The 17,000-nt window shown below is 35.3% G+C and overlaps 1 protein-coding gene and 1 long non-coding RNA gene across 2 annotated transcripts; one reads left to right on the top strand and one right to left on the bottom strand.

Annotated features, from left to right (window-relative positions):
* The first annotated feature begins 1,891 nt into the window (after positions 1 to 1,891).
* taf1b (TATA box binding protein (Tbp)-associated factor, RNA polymerase I, B) lies at positions 1,892 to 10,305 on the top strand. Its single transcript, XM_007235254.4, has 15 exons — positions 1,892 to 2,056; positions 2,212 to 2,310; positions 3,173 to 3,263; positions 3,608 to 3,705; positions 3,780 to 3,872; positions 4,020 to 4,098; positions 4,188 to 4,362; positions 4,609 to 4,708; positions 5,218 to 5,365; positions 5,481 to 5,658; positions 6,631 to 6,692; positions 7,868 to 7,958; positions 8,055 to 8,125; positions 9,093 to 9,321; positions 10,086 to 10,305. Exons 1-15 carry the CDS (start codon positions 2,039 to 2,041, stop codon positions 10,303 to 10,305), a joined length of 1,752 nt encoding a protein of 583 aa, XP_007235316.3. The 5' UTR covers positions 1,892 to 2,038.
* Positions 6,360 to 10,217, bottom strand: LOC125804534 (uncharacterized). Its single transcript, XR_007440641.1, has 2 exons — positions 10,127 to 10,217; positions 6,360 to 9,244 (listed from the first exon to the last, which is right to left on the bottom strand). It is a non-coding gene; the product is annotated as an uncharacterized LOC125804534 (long non-coding RNA).
* Positions 10,306 to 17,000: the final 6,695 nt, after the last annotated feature.

Here is a 17,000-nt window from a genome sequence, read left to right on the forward strand (position 1 = left end):
CAATGGACTGGATGTCAATGTCAATTTTCGTGGTTGTTTGGTCAAAAGTAGAATTACGTTTTTTTTGTTGTTTTTTTTTTATTTTTATTATGAAATTATTAAATTATTTTTGATCTATTCGCGGGCCGCACTGAGTGATGACGAGGGCCGTGTGCGGCCCCCGGGCCGCCAGTTGCCCATCCCTGATGTAGGCAAACAAACAACTGAACTAAACCAAACAAGGATGAACGCCAAAGAAACGCTAAGAAGAACCGATACTTAAAAAATAAAACCTCCTAGTAGAATAAGAAAACAAAAAAGGAAAAAATGTTTAGGCAGTTTTGTAGTTAACAGTAAAAGCTGTTTTCAAGCTAGTTTTCTAGTAAATTAATTGGGAGCTTAAAGAATAAAACCCATTTTCACAAAATCCACTCATATATGAAGGAAATCACTTACATGCAGATCTTGAATCAGGTTTAAATACAGCTAAAAAGATAAAGGAACTGTTAATTCAGGAAAATAATGTCGATGGAAACTTACCAGTATCTTCCAGTAAAGATGTTTAGGCTGTAAAATGCTCGCTGGCTGACTGAACTAGTATTAGTGCTGCCAAGTCTGTTCAGCTCATGTTGAACAGGTATAAATATGAGGTAGATATTTTTTAATACTGTTTTTTGTGATGAGAGAACGTATGCAGCTGTCTGTATAAATGCAAAATCATTTATTTACAGATCTTTATTAAAAGGCCCTTAGAAATCCATTATTTTGATACAAGCGGGAGCGCCCTCTAGTGTCTGACCAGGGAGCAGGTTTATGTAGAGGGACCGCCCACTGCTTCATACCTCCACTGATCTCCACCAGATAACCACTGCTCACCGCTAGAGGGAGCCCGCCAGAGAGACCTCAATGAATGGGGTTAAATGAAGCTAAACAGGTAAAACACAAATTAAAAATAGTATAAAACAACGTATTTAGGGGATCCCTAGAATTTCAGAAAGTTAATTGAAGTACTTTGTTAATCAATCAATCAACCATTATTTTGACTCAGAGAAGAACATTAATGCCAACACTCATTTTCAATGTAGTCAAACACTTACAAAAATAGGGATTGACACAACGAAGACAATAATAACTACATTTAATCATTATCATAACCATAAATGAAAATAAATGTTAAGATAACAGTGATAAAATAGATACTATTAGATAAAATAAAACATGAGGTTTAATTGATAAGAAATTACGATAAAAAAAAGATAAGAGATTATTAAAATAAAACAGTACAAAATTAAGCTAAAACACACTTACATAGTACAAAAGAAGTACTATGTAAGTTAAAGGGTTTCAGACAGTAGATCATCTAGCATCACTGCTGGCTGACTGGTTGGTGAACAGGTCCTAGAGATCAGAGATGTAACTACAGTAGTGAAGTAGAACTATTATATTGTTTATGTGCTGCATCGTTACTTGTTACAATTATGAAAATGTTAGGAATCATCTCAAACCCACATTATCACTAAGGCCAGAGTGGTAGATGCTCTGCACTGGCAATGGGTTTGATGAAGCTGCTCATCACTGAATCAAATGATTATCCTGATCTTATAAGAAGACCACACTGCACCCGCTCTGTCTTTCACGCTGCTTTCCACTTTTCACCGCTTTCTGTAATAACTACAGTACTGTACGTTTACTTTCAGAACTTTACTTTGAGCACAGTTTTTACTCGAGTCTGAGTCTCTAGTACTCATATAGAGTTTAAAAACTTTCAATATGAAACATTTATAAACTCTGATTTTGCTCAAACGCTTCATATGAACCCATTCATTTTGGATTCACTCAAAAGCGCCCTCTAGTGGTGTAACAAACCCAGATGAGATTCTTGTGACACTGAGACTTTTATGTTGAAAAATAGATCCTGAAAGCCATTTTGGAAAACTGAGCGTGTAGTAAAGCGTGTTGTGGTAAATTTAAAACTGTGGGAGATACAGTGAGTGAAGCTGTCTAAACTCAGTTGAATGGATATGTCTCCTCCCTGAAACAACACAGAAGTCATTCAGACATGGACGAACATCTAACAGTGAGTTTAAACTGTGAAAAATATTAAACTAGCTGTGATATTGATAAACAGTTAATATGCTGCAGTGTTAATGCCGTATTGTTTGATCTGTGTGTGTGTGTGTGTGTGTGTGTGTGTGTGTGTGTGTGTGTGTGTGTGTGTGTGTGTGTTCTCAGGAGGGCTACAGTGAGCCCTGTAAGCAGTGTGGAGCTGTGTCCTGGGCGCTCTCAGATGGGTGTCAGTTCTTCTGCAGGAACTGCCACAATGTGATCGAGGTAACCACAACAGCTTCAGTCTGTTATGAGGAAAGACCACTTAAGTTTCTGAATCAGTTTTTCTGATTTTGCTATTTATAGGTATATATGAGTAAAATCAACGACATTTCTCCCAAATTCCAAGTAAAAAAATTGTCATTTAACGTTAGAGCATTTATTTGCAGAAAATGAGAAATGGCTGAAATAAAAAAGATGCAGAGCATTCAGACCTCAAATCATGCAAAGAAAACAAGTTCATATTCATGAAGTTTAAAGAGTTCAGAAATCAGTATTTGGTGAAATAACCCTGGTTTTTAATCACACTTTTCATGCATTTTGGCATGTTATCCTCCACCAGTCTTACACATTGCTTTTGGATGACTTTATGTCAGTCCTGGTGCAAAAATTTCAAGCAGTTCAGCTTGGTTTAATGGCTTGTGATCATCCACCTTCCTCTTGATTATATTCCAGAGGTTTTCAGTTTGGTAAAATAAAAGAAACTCATCATTTTTAGGTGGTTTCTTTTTTTCCAGAGCTGTATATATGATTGTGTACGATGTATATGTATGTATTACATGACTTGTTAAATTCAATTCAATTGAAGTTTGTGTGTGCAAACAGATATTGTAGGTGTTATTGACAGTTGTTTTATGGCTTTTCTATTGTTCAATATTTTAATTGTATCATATCAATTGAAACCAAGAAATATATTGTGATATAAACTGTTGACCATATCATTCAACCCCATATCATCCAACCCTGTTATAACTGAGAAAGATTTCAATTTTGTTGTTCTAATTTCACAATCCTTTATTTTCTTCACATTATATTTTTCCTACAAATACTGTATCTAATTTGTGACCTGTCATTTGGTTGTTTACAGAAAACACAAGATGTTGTGGATGTATCCTCATTTATTCTAAACAATAAAATATCCTCCATATCATCAAGCTCACGCAAGAAAACGAGAAGAGGTAAGTCACAGCTGTAATCTGCTCATACAGTATGCTCTGAAAAGATATGATATACACTGCATGTCCATTTTTTCAGAAACCTCATATAATTGTTGAATCCAGTAAAACCCAGGCATTTATCTGAGCACAACAGTGAAATATAACTAATCTGGAACAGCCACATATGAAAAGACAAAGAAGTCCCTTGGCATTAGGATTAGCTGATTTTTGTAGAAATAGAAAAATAACTGGTATTCTATACAAAAAAGTTGTCTTTTGGTCAAGGATCCCTAAGCATTTATGCAAGAATATGTGGTGTGTTGTAACAAAACTGTTGTTTATCTTCTTTTTGCCTGACCCATCAGAAGGTGGACGAGAGTGGATGGTATGTGAAGGATTTCAGTTCATCCTAAAACTTCAGGCAGAAGCTTTGGTTGGTCTGGGTGTGTGCCCACAGTTTAAGGTCAGTAAAGCTCTGCAAATATGTGCAGGTACCAAGATGAGCTTTTATTTATTTAAATAAATTATATTTTACAGACAGATGTGCTCTGGGATTTCTGGAAGCGATACCTTCAGATAACCAGGCAGGCTTACACAAGATCACCAGTGAACAGTTTTACAAATACAGTGGTGAGTGTGGAGCGGTCGTTCTATTGCCTGGGCTTGTCAGGGGTTCCAATTTGCTGTGAAAATTATTGCTCTTTTATGTGAGTGAATTACACACTATACTTTTACATGGTACTCATTTTTGCTATGTTTCTTAAACCAACTCTGCAGTACCTATCCTCTGAGAGTGAGCCGGAGTCTGCATTTCTAAGTGAAGCATCAGATCAGACAGAGCCTATGTCAGCCTCAGGTATGGTTTTTACTTACATTTACTCTTGTCTTTTCAGTTTTCTGGGTTGTGTTGTGTTGGTAGGTTAAATACATGTGTGTCTTTTACAGGACATTCCACTGATGGGAGATCTTCAGTGTGTTCAGGCTCTCTGGATGCCGCATGCTACCTCAGTGCAAAGGAGAGGAGGAGTCGCCAACTCATGAACATGCCCCGGACGCTGGCGCTGTGCCATCTGGCCCTGCTTTGGCTTCGGGAGGCCATCACACTGGCAGATTTGCTCAGGTGAATGAAAAGAGTGTTTTGTGTTGTCATTTTTTTTGTCACGAATGTAGTTTTACTCTTATATATAGATACATAAATATGATATTCAGGATTTAATTGCACAGGTTGTTCTGGGTATTTTTTTTTCTTTATTGTGTTTTTTTTTGTTATTAAATAATTTTATTTAACATAAAAATAAAGACTGTACACATTTCCTTTTACACATTTCTCTACAAGACATTAAAGTGTAGTATTTCTGTGTTGCAGGTTAGTGTCCAGGAGGCTCATTCCTTACATTAACGTCTATGAGGAGTTCCCGGAAGAGATGCAGTTTTATGGCAGGGATGCCATAATCTTTAGAGTGGAGGTGGGCAAACAAAATGATATAGCAGTAGTCTGTGTTAGCAGGTCTTATTTGGCATATAAATGCTGTCTTATGCAATTTTAGACACTTCTGCACAACATGTCTATGAATGCTGATTTCTGAGAACAATTATTTTGCTTTAAAAAGACAGCGGTTGTGCTATGATATTTAACAAAATGCATGTTTTTTTCCATTACTGTAAAAAGTAAACAATAAAAATATATATTTTTATATGCAGGGGGGTCTTTTCTTGTAGGCATTTGTTAAATCAGTCTTATAAAATAATGTCTATCCATAGTTGCTTCAATGTAGCTAAATTATTTGTCTTGATGATAATTAATGCTCACAACTGCTGGCTACTATTTGTCTGCTTTTTTGTCTTTTTTCTTTATTTTTGTAACATGTTTTGTTAATAAAAATGTTGTTATTATTATTTGTTGTTTGTTATTATTGTGTTTTTCTCCTGTTACTATAAACTTATCATAATTAAGAATAATGTTTGTGCTATTCAGACCATCCCCTCGTACAGAAAGGTCCATGGTGAGGCCCTGCAGATGGCTGAGATTCTGCAACTCCCTGCTTTCCCTCCTGTGACCTCTGACTGCCTCCTGAACCCGGCTCTACTCAGCCTCCGGTACCTGATGGAAGTTAACCTGCCTGGTGAGTCTTCCTGAAGCAGGGCAGCAGAGCTCATGTTGGATCAGCTGTCTATTTTTACTTTTATCCTCTCTGATTCTAATATAATTGTATGTAATTTTTGTCATTTCTTTTTTAGATGAACTCCATTCATTGGTGTGCAGAGTAATAGAAAAATCAGCCATGGGAAAAGAATCGTTTCTGACTTTTAACCCTTCTAAGCCAAAGTCTACGTTCCTGTTCTATGACCTTCAAGCAGCAGCACTCATCATTGTGACCATGAAGCTTCTCTTTAAGCTGGACGATCACGTGGAGTGGTGAGTGTTTAATCATTTAAAAAATTGAACATACATCTTTGTTGCTGCCAATATTTGCAACTTTAGAGGACAGATAAGATAAAACATGGGTACTTCATATCTGTTTATACATATGGTATGAAAGAAATGGCAAAGATGCACTCAAAAGTGGACATCAAGTTTAAAATGCAAAGTACAATAAAATATGGCCTCTTTTGGATCTTTTTGATCTTTATTGTAGAGATACACCTGCCTGTGTCATTTTTATGACAATTTAAGTCTGTTAAAGTATATTTAAAGAAAAACTGAGAATACCAGTATCACAAATGTGTGTTTCAGTCATGTGATGTTTTCTTGTGATGGCCCTAATAATTACTAGATGAAAAAAATATTTCTGGCCTCCTAATGCAATATTGTTAGAATGCTTGATACTTTATATTGTAAACTGTGCCAATGATTCAATGTTACATTACAATGTTTACATATTTTGACCCAGAAGAATTTTACCGTGACCATTAAATGTACACTTGCTCAGTTATTACCATCATTACTGTAATTACTCTACTGATTATTGTTCTATAGTGTGGTTGATCCCTATTCCCAACACTGAGCAGCAGTTTTATACAATAAACCCTTGCTTAGCTAACATATGTTCTATTTACATGACCAAATGCTCAATCACTTGGTAATAAATAAAGTACCTCTTAAAAATAAAGTATCTCTTTTAGGAAAACAGATCTCACTTTTATTTCCTTATTGTGCATTCAGAAAACATAGAGCTTTTATCAGTGGAATTCTTTATTGAATAGAAGGAATTATTTATGTCTCTAATCATTATATTTTTACCTTATATTTGGTGCTTAAGAGTCTCTGCAACACAAACTGCCAGCCTCATTTAAGTCCACCCCAAAATTGAAACACATTTCATGATCATCATTGGGGAGTTTACTCAGAATATTTTATTGGCTTATATTGCTGTTACATTTTCTAAAGGACATTATCAAGGAAAGCAGTGAAAAAAGACGACCAAGGCAAGAAGAAAACTTCCAAGCAAGGTAGGAAGACAAGTGTGATTATGCCAACATCTGTGCAGCAGTTTTCAAATGATACTGTCTTCCATTTTGTGTTGTCTTTTCAGTAATTTTATAGTGGTGTGACAAAGTGTTTGCTCCCTTCATGATGTCTTTCTTATTTTTTCGCATGTTTGCTCTTAAATGTTTCAGATCATCAAACTAATTTAGATATTAGTCAAAGATAACACAAGTATGAGAAAAAGGTTATAAAGACATTTCTAAAGTTTAAGGACATCAGCAAACCACAGTGAGAGCCGTTATCCACAAATAGTAAAAACACAGAACAGTAGTGAACCTTCACAGGAGTACCTGGACGACCAAAATTACCCCAAGGGCGCAGCAGTGACTCATTCAAGAGGTCAAAAAAGACCCCTCAACAACATTCAAAGGAATGCAGGCCTCACATGTCTCAGTTAAGGTCAGCGTTTATGAGTTTAACATAAGAACAAAACAAAACACTGTTGAGCAAAAATAACAGTATAACTCATCTCAATTTTGCCAGAAAACATCTTGATGATCCCCTAACTTTTGGGAAAATACTCTGTACTGATGAGACAAAAGTTGAACATTTTGGAAGGGGTGTGTTCCATTACATCTGGCGTAAAAGTAACACATTTCAGAAAAAGAACATTATACCTACAGTAAACGTGGTGGTACTTTGATGTTCTAGGCCTGTTTTGCTGCTTTAGGACCTGAAAGACTTGCTGTGATAAATGGAAACACCAATTCTGCTGTCTACCAAAAGTCCTAAAGAAGAATGTCCGGCCATCAGTTCGTGACCTTAAGTTGAAACAAACTTGTGTTCTGCAGCAGGACAATGATCCAAAACACACCAGCAAGTTAATTTCTGAATGGCTGATGAACAAACTGAACAAAACAAAGTGAATTCTCTGCAGTGACCTAGGCAAAGTCCTGACCTGAATCCTATTGAGATCCTGTGGCATGACCTTAAAAAGACGGTTCATGCTGGAAAACTGTAGTAAAATAACAACAATTTTGCAAAGAAGACTTTGGACAAAATTCCTTCACAGTGCTGTGAAATAACTTGTTAATAATTATTAGGTGTAGGAGGCAAACACTTTTTCACACAGGGCCATGGAGGTTTGGTTTTTGTCTCCCTTAATAATAATAGGTTGTCTATGTCTATGTTTTGGCAGGCAGCAAGATGTTTAGTTTGAAAGCATGGTATATGACTGTGCATCCTGCTCTAGAGCGCGCCAGACAGAGAGAAGAGCTTTTTGAGGCTAGGTAAGTTGTAGTTAATTCTGATAATTTACTATTTCTTTCAATAAAGTATATTAAATAACCTTTGACTCTAATATTTACACTATTGTGCTCCTTCAGGCGACCATGGAAGTCCAAGAAGGTGCTCATTCCAGCAATGAAGCACAAGGCTGTGGTGCTAAAAAGACGACGTAAGTTAGACCCACCCTAAGTTAATGTCTTTTCTAGGGCAGACAGACAGACAGACGCACGCACGCGCGCGCTTCATTTATCCCGAAGGAAATTTAGGCATGAACAATGCCTAAACAATGAACAATATAGCCACGATATATTTCTTAATTTTGGTTGATACAATATAATAGATATATTTATATAAACATTATACAAGCCTAAAAAACAGCAAAAGAGCACAATCTTTGTCTGCAAACATCTGAAAAATTGAATGTATGTTGGGTCACAATTTCCAATCAATAGCCAGTGAATTTGCCAGTTCATACAATGTAACTTGTAAACATCAGTCAGGAAAAGATGCTGTAAATAATTCTAAAACCTTTATTGACACATTTTCTATTGGAATATATATATACTATATATTTACCGATCAATTTATTATTATTCTGCCCTACCTCTATTGTTCTGTTTTTTTAACTTTCATTTGCTACAAAATTCTCTTATTGTGTTACACGTGAAAACTGAAAACCACATTTAAAGGTCAACTCTTTGTATTCTCTGTTGTTGTACTGTATTATTTGGGGGTCCTTTTGGTAACACTTTACAATAAGGGTCACAAATAATAGTATTTACAACAGTAACAAACATTGGTTTACACAAATGGTTAAGTAATGTATAAACTAACTATTAATTAGATAAGATACATTATTAAACACACTTGTAATGCTAAAAATTGTTAAATAGTAATTATTAATATTGTCTCTAACTAGTGTCAATTGAGAATTAGTTGAGACATTCTGTTGTACGTATTGTGAATTAATGTACCCTTGTTATAAAATGTTACTGACTGAAATCAGATCACATGAAATTGTGGAAATGTAAACCAGCAGAACCTCTAATTGCCTTCGTTCCTGTAAGCCATGTGTTTTAGCCATCTTGCTCTGCAGCACCAGGTTCAGGACTCTTTCTCCTCTCACTCTCTCCCAGGTGTGGTTGAGCAGCTGCAGAGCAGTTTCCACACATTAACTGGCTCTGTTCCAGAGCAGCAGTCTTCCTCCCCGTCCAGCTTCCAGTTCCTCTGGGGACAGGAAGAGGATTCAGACGGACCCAGCCTCCACCACAAGCGCCTCAACTGCATGCTGGAGAAACGTGGAAAAGAAAAGTGGCTTGTCAACCAAGCGTACTGGCACACTGACCTGAAGCGCTGCCACAAAAAGTAGGCCACACACCTAACAACTTGTCTTGACTGATACAGATACACAAAACTGATCACCTTACTTTAACATTTTTGTTTTTAAAAGGTTTACACAGTAATTCCTAAAAAGAAGTATAGTAATATAATGTAGATTTAAAACTTTCAGTGCAACACTGTTATATGTTGTTATTATAATAACCTAATCTCTCTGAATTAATTATTTTATAGGCATTGAATGTAATATAAAATGTTCTTAAAAAGTATTAAGTTATTAAAATGTAAAACTAAAATAATTCCTTAGCAATTAAAATATTGCTCTAATACCTGTACTCAGTTGGCATGTCATTAATCATGCTGTTACTATTATGTAGCAGTAGAAAGTGCAGAACTGCTTAGAATCTACTGATTTGACCATGCAAATGTATATAATAATTTAGTGATATTAACATCTATTTTTAGTGAATACGTTTAATATTAGAATAACAGCAGAAAAGGATTTTGACTGTTATTATAGAAGATGCACACAGTTGAGACATACAGTTTGGTCACTTCTTGAATTGTTAATGATTTGTATCATATGCCTGATATTGTTTATAACGATAATGATTAAAACATAGTTATATTGCCTGTTTCTACCCAGTCTCATTGAATTGTAGATGAATGCCTGTTTATAAGAGAACTACAGGTTGAGATGTGATTCAAGCCTGTTTGCCTGTATGTACTGTTAAGAGTGATTTACTCTAATCATCATTCTCAAACCCTGCTACTGTTTTATCTGTGTTTAGAGATTGTCGGGACCATTACTCTGAGCTGAAGCACAGTTTACCCAGGATGTACGTGTGGCTGCTGGGACTTTTCTCTTTCCTTCTGAGGGTCAGTGAGGCCCAGGTACATAAGGAAGTTGTTGAGGTAGAGCGACGCTTGCTGCTGAGGAAAGCTGTGCCTGAAGAAGATAACCATAAACACAGAAAGAGAAAGGGGAGAAAAACATCATCAAGCTTTTGATCGTTAAACTGTTTACCTCAACACAAATGAACAATCATTTTGCACATCTTGCCATTAACTGCCTTATGAAGATATTGTGCCCTGCATTGTTTACACTGTAAACAAAAGTTAAGAGTAATGTTATCTATCAATACTTTAAATCAAACTCTGAACTCATATATTTTCTTTCACATTGATTTTTCTAGGCAAACATGCTGCACATTATAGTGTAGAGTACAGTGTTTACAGGATCTCAGCTGTAGCCATAGTGATTATCTCGTTAGTATAAAAAGGTGAACAGGAACAAGGAAACTAGTAGAACAAAGAATTAGTAGAAGACTAAACCTTTAGTCCTAGGGCTTGTGTACAAAATTTGTCACTACAGCAACAATAAGCGTAGAACCATATCTTGCTAATTCAGATGCACTGTTTAATACAATTTTATTATGAGATGTCATATGTAAACAGCAAATACAGAGTCATTTAGATTTAACTAAATGTACGTCATAGTGATATCAGTTTTTTGAAAATTGTTGAAAATTTGTGTATAGTTGTGTTTTTTTTTTTTTTTTTTTTTTTTTGTTAGAACATTTCTCTCATTGCTCCTGAAGGCTTGCCGGGTCTCTGTGATTAGCTCTGCTGCTGAAGATAGATCATGTGGTTCCCACAAGTCCAGCCAGTTGTCTCAGGAGTGCAGGGTGTGACACAGCAGGCTGGGAGCAGTCTGTACACATGGACTTGGCTGGCACCTCGGGTCAACTCAGGTTATTCCCCTGGTTTTCCTCCAGCAGCTCAGTCACACTCAACTCAACTTTACACTCACTGGCTTACACCCTATATTCTAAATGCTTAAACTCACACAGTGTTAAAAATAAAAAATTATACATTTAATAAATGGGATGGTTTCAAAATACCAGTAATTGAACTTTGAATGCAAATGTGAAACAGATAAAATAATACTATTATCTAACATTAATGACTATCTATTATTAATCAAGTAGGGGTGTACGAGATGACCAGTATGACCGTTTTTTTATTTATTTATTTATTTGTTTTCAGATTTTCCCTCAATAGCTCAATAGTTATTCTATTCGATGGCCAAAGCTTTAAGCTTAGTGGTTTTCTGCTACTGGAGGAATGGTGTTGAGTCCAAGTGTTTAAATACATCTGTACATTCAACTACTGGGTCATTTGGCAGATTTAGTTGGTGTATCTAAGCAGAAAAATCTGAACGTGTCCTGTTTTGGCTAATCATGCCACCAGATTTAGCTATATTTTTATTATGAATGTAAGCAAATATTGATAAATCATAGTAGCGTAATATTTTGTTTAGCAATGCTGCATCAATGCTCAAAAACAGTATTCAGTTTTTATTTTTGCATACATATAAAGATTGGTAGCAGACAGTGGTTCATTTAGTGTTTTCTGATTGCATAAAAATATAAATATTTTATTAATATAGTGTGTTTCTGTACTATATTTGACAGTTTTCCTGAAATTGGATTTGAACACTCGCAATAAATCACCTTTTCTAACACTATCACAAAAATTGCAATATGTTAAATTGCAAAATGTAACTTTATTGTGAAAAGTATCATATTGCCAAGTTCTTGCTAAGACCCAGCCCTGATTTATAATGAGCTGATAAGCCGCATTGTATTTGTAGAAAAAGCAAGAGATAATGAAGTGGAAATCCTATTGTTGCCATTTCTGTGAGGAAATCTTGAGAGGGGCACTGGTAATGTTGTTGTGATGATGCATTTGTGCATTATACAGCTCTTGAAAAAAGAGACCACTTTAAAATAATAAGTTTCTTTGATTTTACTCAATTGAAAACCTCTGGAATATAATCAAGAGGAAGATGGATGATGACAAGCCATCAAAACAATCTGAACTGCTTAAATGTTTGCACTAGGAGTGGCATGAAGTTATCCAAAAGCAGTGTGTAAGACTGGTGGAGGAGAACATGCCAAGATGCATGAAAACTGTAGTTTAAAAACCAGGGTTATTCCACCAAATATTGATTTCTGAAATCTTAAAATTTTATGAATATGAACTTCTTTTCTTTGCATAACTTGAGGTCTGAAATCTCTGCATCTTTTTTGCTATTTCATTCTCTCATTTCTAATTTTCTGCAAATAAATGCTGTAATAGACAATATTTTTATTTGGAATTTGGGAGAAATGTTGTCAGTAGTTTATAGAATAAAACAACAATGTTCATTTTACTCAAACATACACCTATAAATATCAAAATCAGAGCAACTGATCCAGAAACTTAAGTGGTCTCTTAATTTTTTCCAGAGTTGTATATCAAAGCTTCCCAATAGCATGTGCTGTGCTGTGATTAATGGTTAAACTACAGTTTACCATTGACTGTAGTTCAGTGATGTACCGCTAGGGGGAGACAGGCACACGATTTCATTGCAACAAAGAACGTCTTTGTCCTGTTGCTGTTAGTGCGGATCTATTATAAAGTCCATTATAAAATGTGTCAGAAGTTAACATGTGAGATAAGAGTTACTCTTTCATATTAAATTATAATGTAGGATATTAGTAATATTAACATCTGTATTATTATTTCCACTGGGTAAAGAAAATAGGAGCTGTCTAGATGATGATCTTTGTGGGGTTTTTTTTCTCTTTGTTCTGTCAGATCTTTGTCTGATGGAGCTGGAGTTGGGGTGAGGGGTTCTGGGAAGACAGGAAACTTTTACGAAAGAGGTCAAAGGCCAGCAAATCCTCCAGTACAGCTGACCTACAAACCTGTGAGAGAAACACACACACACACAACACAGACACACTGCTGAAATGTTAGATGTAGAAACTGATGTAGTCATTATTTTTGCTTAACCAAAGTCTCAATGAAAACATGTCTTTTACTTTTTATTCATGAACGCTTGTCTTTTCTTAGTCTCAGCCACTGTCCTCACTAAAATGTAGTCTCTGTTTTCAAACAAAGACCAACCAACATTTAATAATGTATACATATATTGGAATTTCATTTTTTTTTATTTCATTGTGACCAATGTGCATCTCATACTCAAAAAACGTAAAACTAAATCAGAGCACCTATTTGTGTTTGTTTTAACGTTAACTTTAACAGACTTCTCAATAAACAAGTCAAATTGTTTGTGAATGTAATTTAGAATATCAATTATGGGTGTGCCATATCATATCGTATGCAATAATATCACCAACATTTTTTTAATAACGTATATATATATTCATATAACTATAAATCAAAAAGAAAAGTTCAGCTCTCCTCTAAACAGATCCCACATAACGACTAGAAAGATTTTAAAACTGGTGGCAGTAAAAGACAAAGAACATTTGGTATCCAAGAGGATTCCACAAGTTTGATCTTGAATATAGTCCCACGTAATAGTTTACACAGCCACAGTGATCATTTTTATTTTAAAATAGACAATACATCTTTACATATATATGAAGGATGTCTTTCCAGAAACAGCATATAAACCTTCATTTCTTTTTAAAATCCCAGTCATATTTTATTACTTTAATAGGCATATCATACATACAGTACATAACAGCTACAATCAGCTGTCTACCAAAGGCCTAATCTCAGCATCTGTAGCTGATCAGTGGCATGGAGGTGCTTTTCACACCTGATGTTGCTTCTTCAGGACCCAGCATCATGTAAATCACTATGTTTTCTCAGCCACTGCCTTTCTGCTGCACACACACACTCTGTTATTACCTCGTGCATAAAGGACCAATGAGCTTTTAAAGCGTCTCACCAGGGTAAAACCACTGTGAGCATAAAACACTGGGCATTCCACATTCCACAGTGTAAACAGTACATTAGCACTGTTATATGGTTAATGTCACATTAGAGAGGTGTGTACAGTTTAAACATGTAAAGGATGAGGTTACTATTAATAAAGCCAGTGTTACATTATTATTAGAAAAAAGAGTTTCCTATAAGCAGAAAACACTAAAATAAAAGTTCTCCATTACAAACATCATCATTTACAGCATTGTTTCTTTTACATTTATGTTCAAAGAAGTCAGAACCACTCAAGCACAACAATTGATTGTATGAAATCAATATTAAATACAAAAATTAAATTTAGTAAAAAAAAAATAACTTAAGGATTGCAAGCAGCTTTCTTTAACTTTACAAGCAGTTTTTGAATTATATTGTATATTATATATTATATTTTATTTCAATTAAGGAAAAGTGCAAAGTATAAAAATCACTGATGACCCTATTTAAAAAAATTACGTAAAAACACTAATTCTATGACCTAAATTAATTTGATTAACCTTCCAATTCTACTACAAGGAACTGGTGTTCCTTCTCTACTATCGATGTTGTCATAGTTTTTTTCATGTGTGGGTTATATTTATATTATATGTCTTACGCCCATGACTTCAACACCAGTTATTAATTCATTGGCCAAGTGAAAGCATTCGTTTGGTTTCTGAAGTTTCTAATGTAATATCTATCTACTTCACCTAAATAGTTTTATGTGGCCTGGAATTCCTGACTGTTGATTGGTTTACTACATTAGCTTTGTAGCCTCCTGTAGTCCAAACTGGAAAAGCAGACCTAATACACCAAACATGTTGTGGCTGACTGGCTGCATGTGGAGTAAAGCTGCAAGTTGTGTAAATGCAATTTTTCCTTTCCTATAAATAAATGTTATTGTTGTTCCTTCTTATCAGAATCAAGTGTTTAGAGAGTGACAACATACAGATTGTCTAGAACAGTGATGCATTGAATGTGACAGCAGAAGACAGGCAGTGGTGACAACAGGGCTGTAAACACAGACAGCAAGAGTACTGCTGTAAACTGTAGAGTGCCTGACTGACAGCAATAACTGTTTATAGGATTGTTATAAGCGTAGATATTTTAAATGTCTGAATCATATTATAATGTTAATAGAGAGCGATGTTATTTTTGTTTTCTTTAAAAACATTTTTTTTCTTTTGTTTTTGGACATTTTACATAATAATTTCCTTCTAAACTCTTGTTACTTTAAAATAAAATAAATAAAAAAGTATAGAGTAGATCAGTATAATATGGTATAGGATATAGGCCAGTATTATAGAGTAGAACATTATTTTAGGCATATAAAGCTTTGACTAATTAACTATATCCTTAAAATTGAAATGGGTGACGTTGTCTAGAAGAGAATGTCAACATACTAGTTTGGAAATTTTATTATTGTTTCAAACCAAACAAAGCAAAAGAGCAACCGCATTTCATGTTATCTGTGCATGTTATTAATATAGGTATAATTATAATGTATTAAGTTATTTTTATAATATTTAATAATATTAGAAGCAAGCACAGATGGAAATAGAAGCTACAGCCTTATGTCTCTGTAATGTTTAGAGGGTCATAATAACTGTATTTAAAAAACGATAGTATTGTTTATTGCAGTCAGTTTGCAGCTGATCATTATTTGTCTAAGTCTGTTTTACTGTTGTTTTATTTGATTATCTTTCTTTTAGGATTGAGTGAACACATCAGGAAGGCTCATATTTCACTGTAATTTGATTAGATTCTCTTATTTAAAAATTACACTGTGATCTTTTAAAATATAAAACTTCATTAAAAAGTAGTAGTAATATTGATTCTTTCACTCCAAAACGGATGAAGCTGAAACAGTAATAAATAATTTCCCTCAGCAGATTAGATCTCTGCAGAGAGTATGCATAGTAAAGGTGTGCTGTGCATAATAAACCTGGATATATAAAACGTTTTTTTCAGAGTCTGCAGACAGATCATTGTTGTGTGTTGGTAAGGCTGATCATCTGCAGCTCCCATGTGTGTCCCACTGCAGTCTAAAGAAAGAGAGAGGGAGAGACTGTGCTGCAGCTGATAGAGTCAGAGACTGTGTGTGTGTGAGAGAGAGAAAGAGAGAGAGAGAGAGAGCACAGGGAGCCTCTGTGCTGCTGTGGGTGTTTTTCTGGCGCCGCTCCCTGCACACACCAGCTGACTGCTCGCGCATGTAAACACCATCCACATGCTTCCTGCTAGAGCAGCCCTTCCTCCCCCTACTAACACACACACACACACACACACACACACACATACACACACCAGGTCTCTTGCTCACACTTGCCATTTCTAGGGAGTGTGAGGAACTTCCATAGCCTTTTGGGCTCATTTTCCCCCTCTCACGTGTGTAAGGCTTTTCTCCGAAATCTCTGAGGCTACCAGATCTCTCTCTCTCTCTCTCTCTCTCTCTCTCTCTCTCTCTCTCTCTCTCTCTCTCTCTCTCTCTCTCGCTCACACACACACACACACACACACACAGCTGTTTTAAAGAAAAAAGGCCTTGCCCTGCTTGTAAAAAAGGGAAATATCCAGTTTAAACCTGCACCCACTTTCCCCTTACTCTGAATTCAGAGAATCAGCCCAGCCATGGCTGAAGTTGCACCAACTCTATGAGACTAGAGAAGCTAACAGTGGTAGATGTACAAAGTACAAAGTTATTTGCCTTCAAATATATTTCAATTATTCCTATTATACTTTTGTTTTGCTTAATCAGATAATTTGTGGTAAAAAAAAACTCGTGTCACTTTTGTTTTACTAATATTTTAATAAAATCTAATTAGTTAGTCAGACACTGATGTCTGTTATATTGATCATAAACATAAACCACTAAAGTAACACAGTATCCTTTGGCAGAACCGAGTGACTATAATTATAGTTTTTTAAACAAGCAAAGTTTAACAAGT

This window comes from Astyanax mexicanus, chromosome 1, assembly GCF_023375975.1.
Source record: "Astyanax mexicanus isolate ESR-SI-001 chromosome 1, AstMex3_surface, whole genome shotgun sequence".
Classification (NCBI taxonomy): domain Eukaryota; kingdom Metazoa; phylum Chordata; class Actinopteri; order Characiformes; family Acestrorhamphidae; genus Astyanax; species Astyanax mexicanus.

Excerpts from the sequence above, each read along its gene's own strand:
- taf1b (XM_007235254.4), top strand. Across the intron at positions 3,264-3,607 it reads ACGCAAGAAAACGAGAAGAG|AAGGTGGACGAGAGTGGATG; the intron begins GTAAGTCACAGC and ends CTGACCCATCAG. Across the intron at positions 9,322-10,085 it reads CTGAAGCGCTGCCACAAAAA|AGATTGTCGGGACCATTACT; the intron begins GTAGGCCACACA and ends ATCTGTGTTTAG.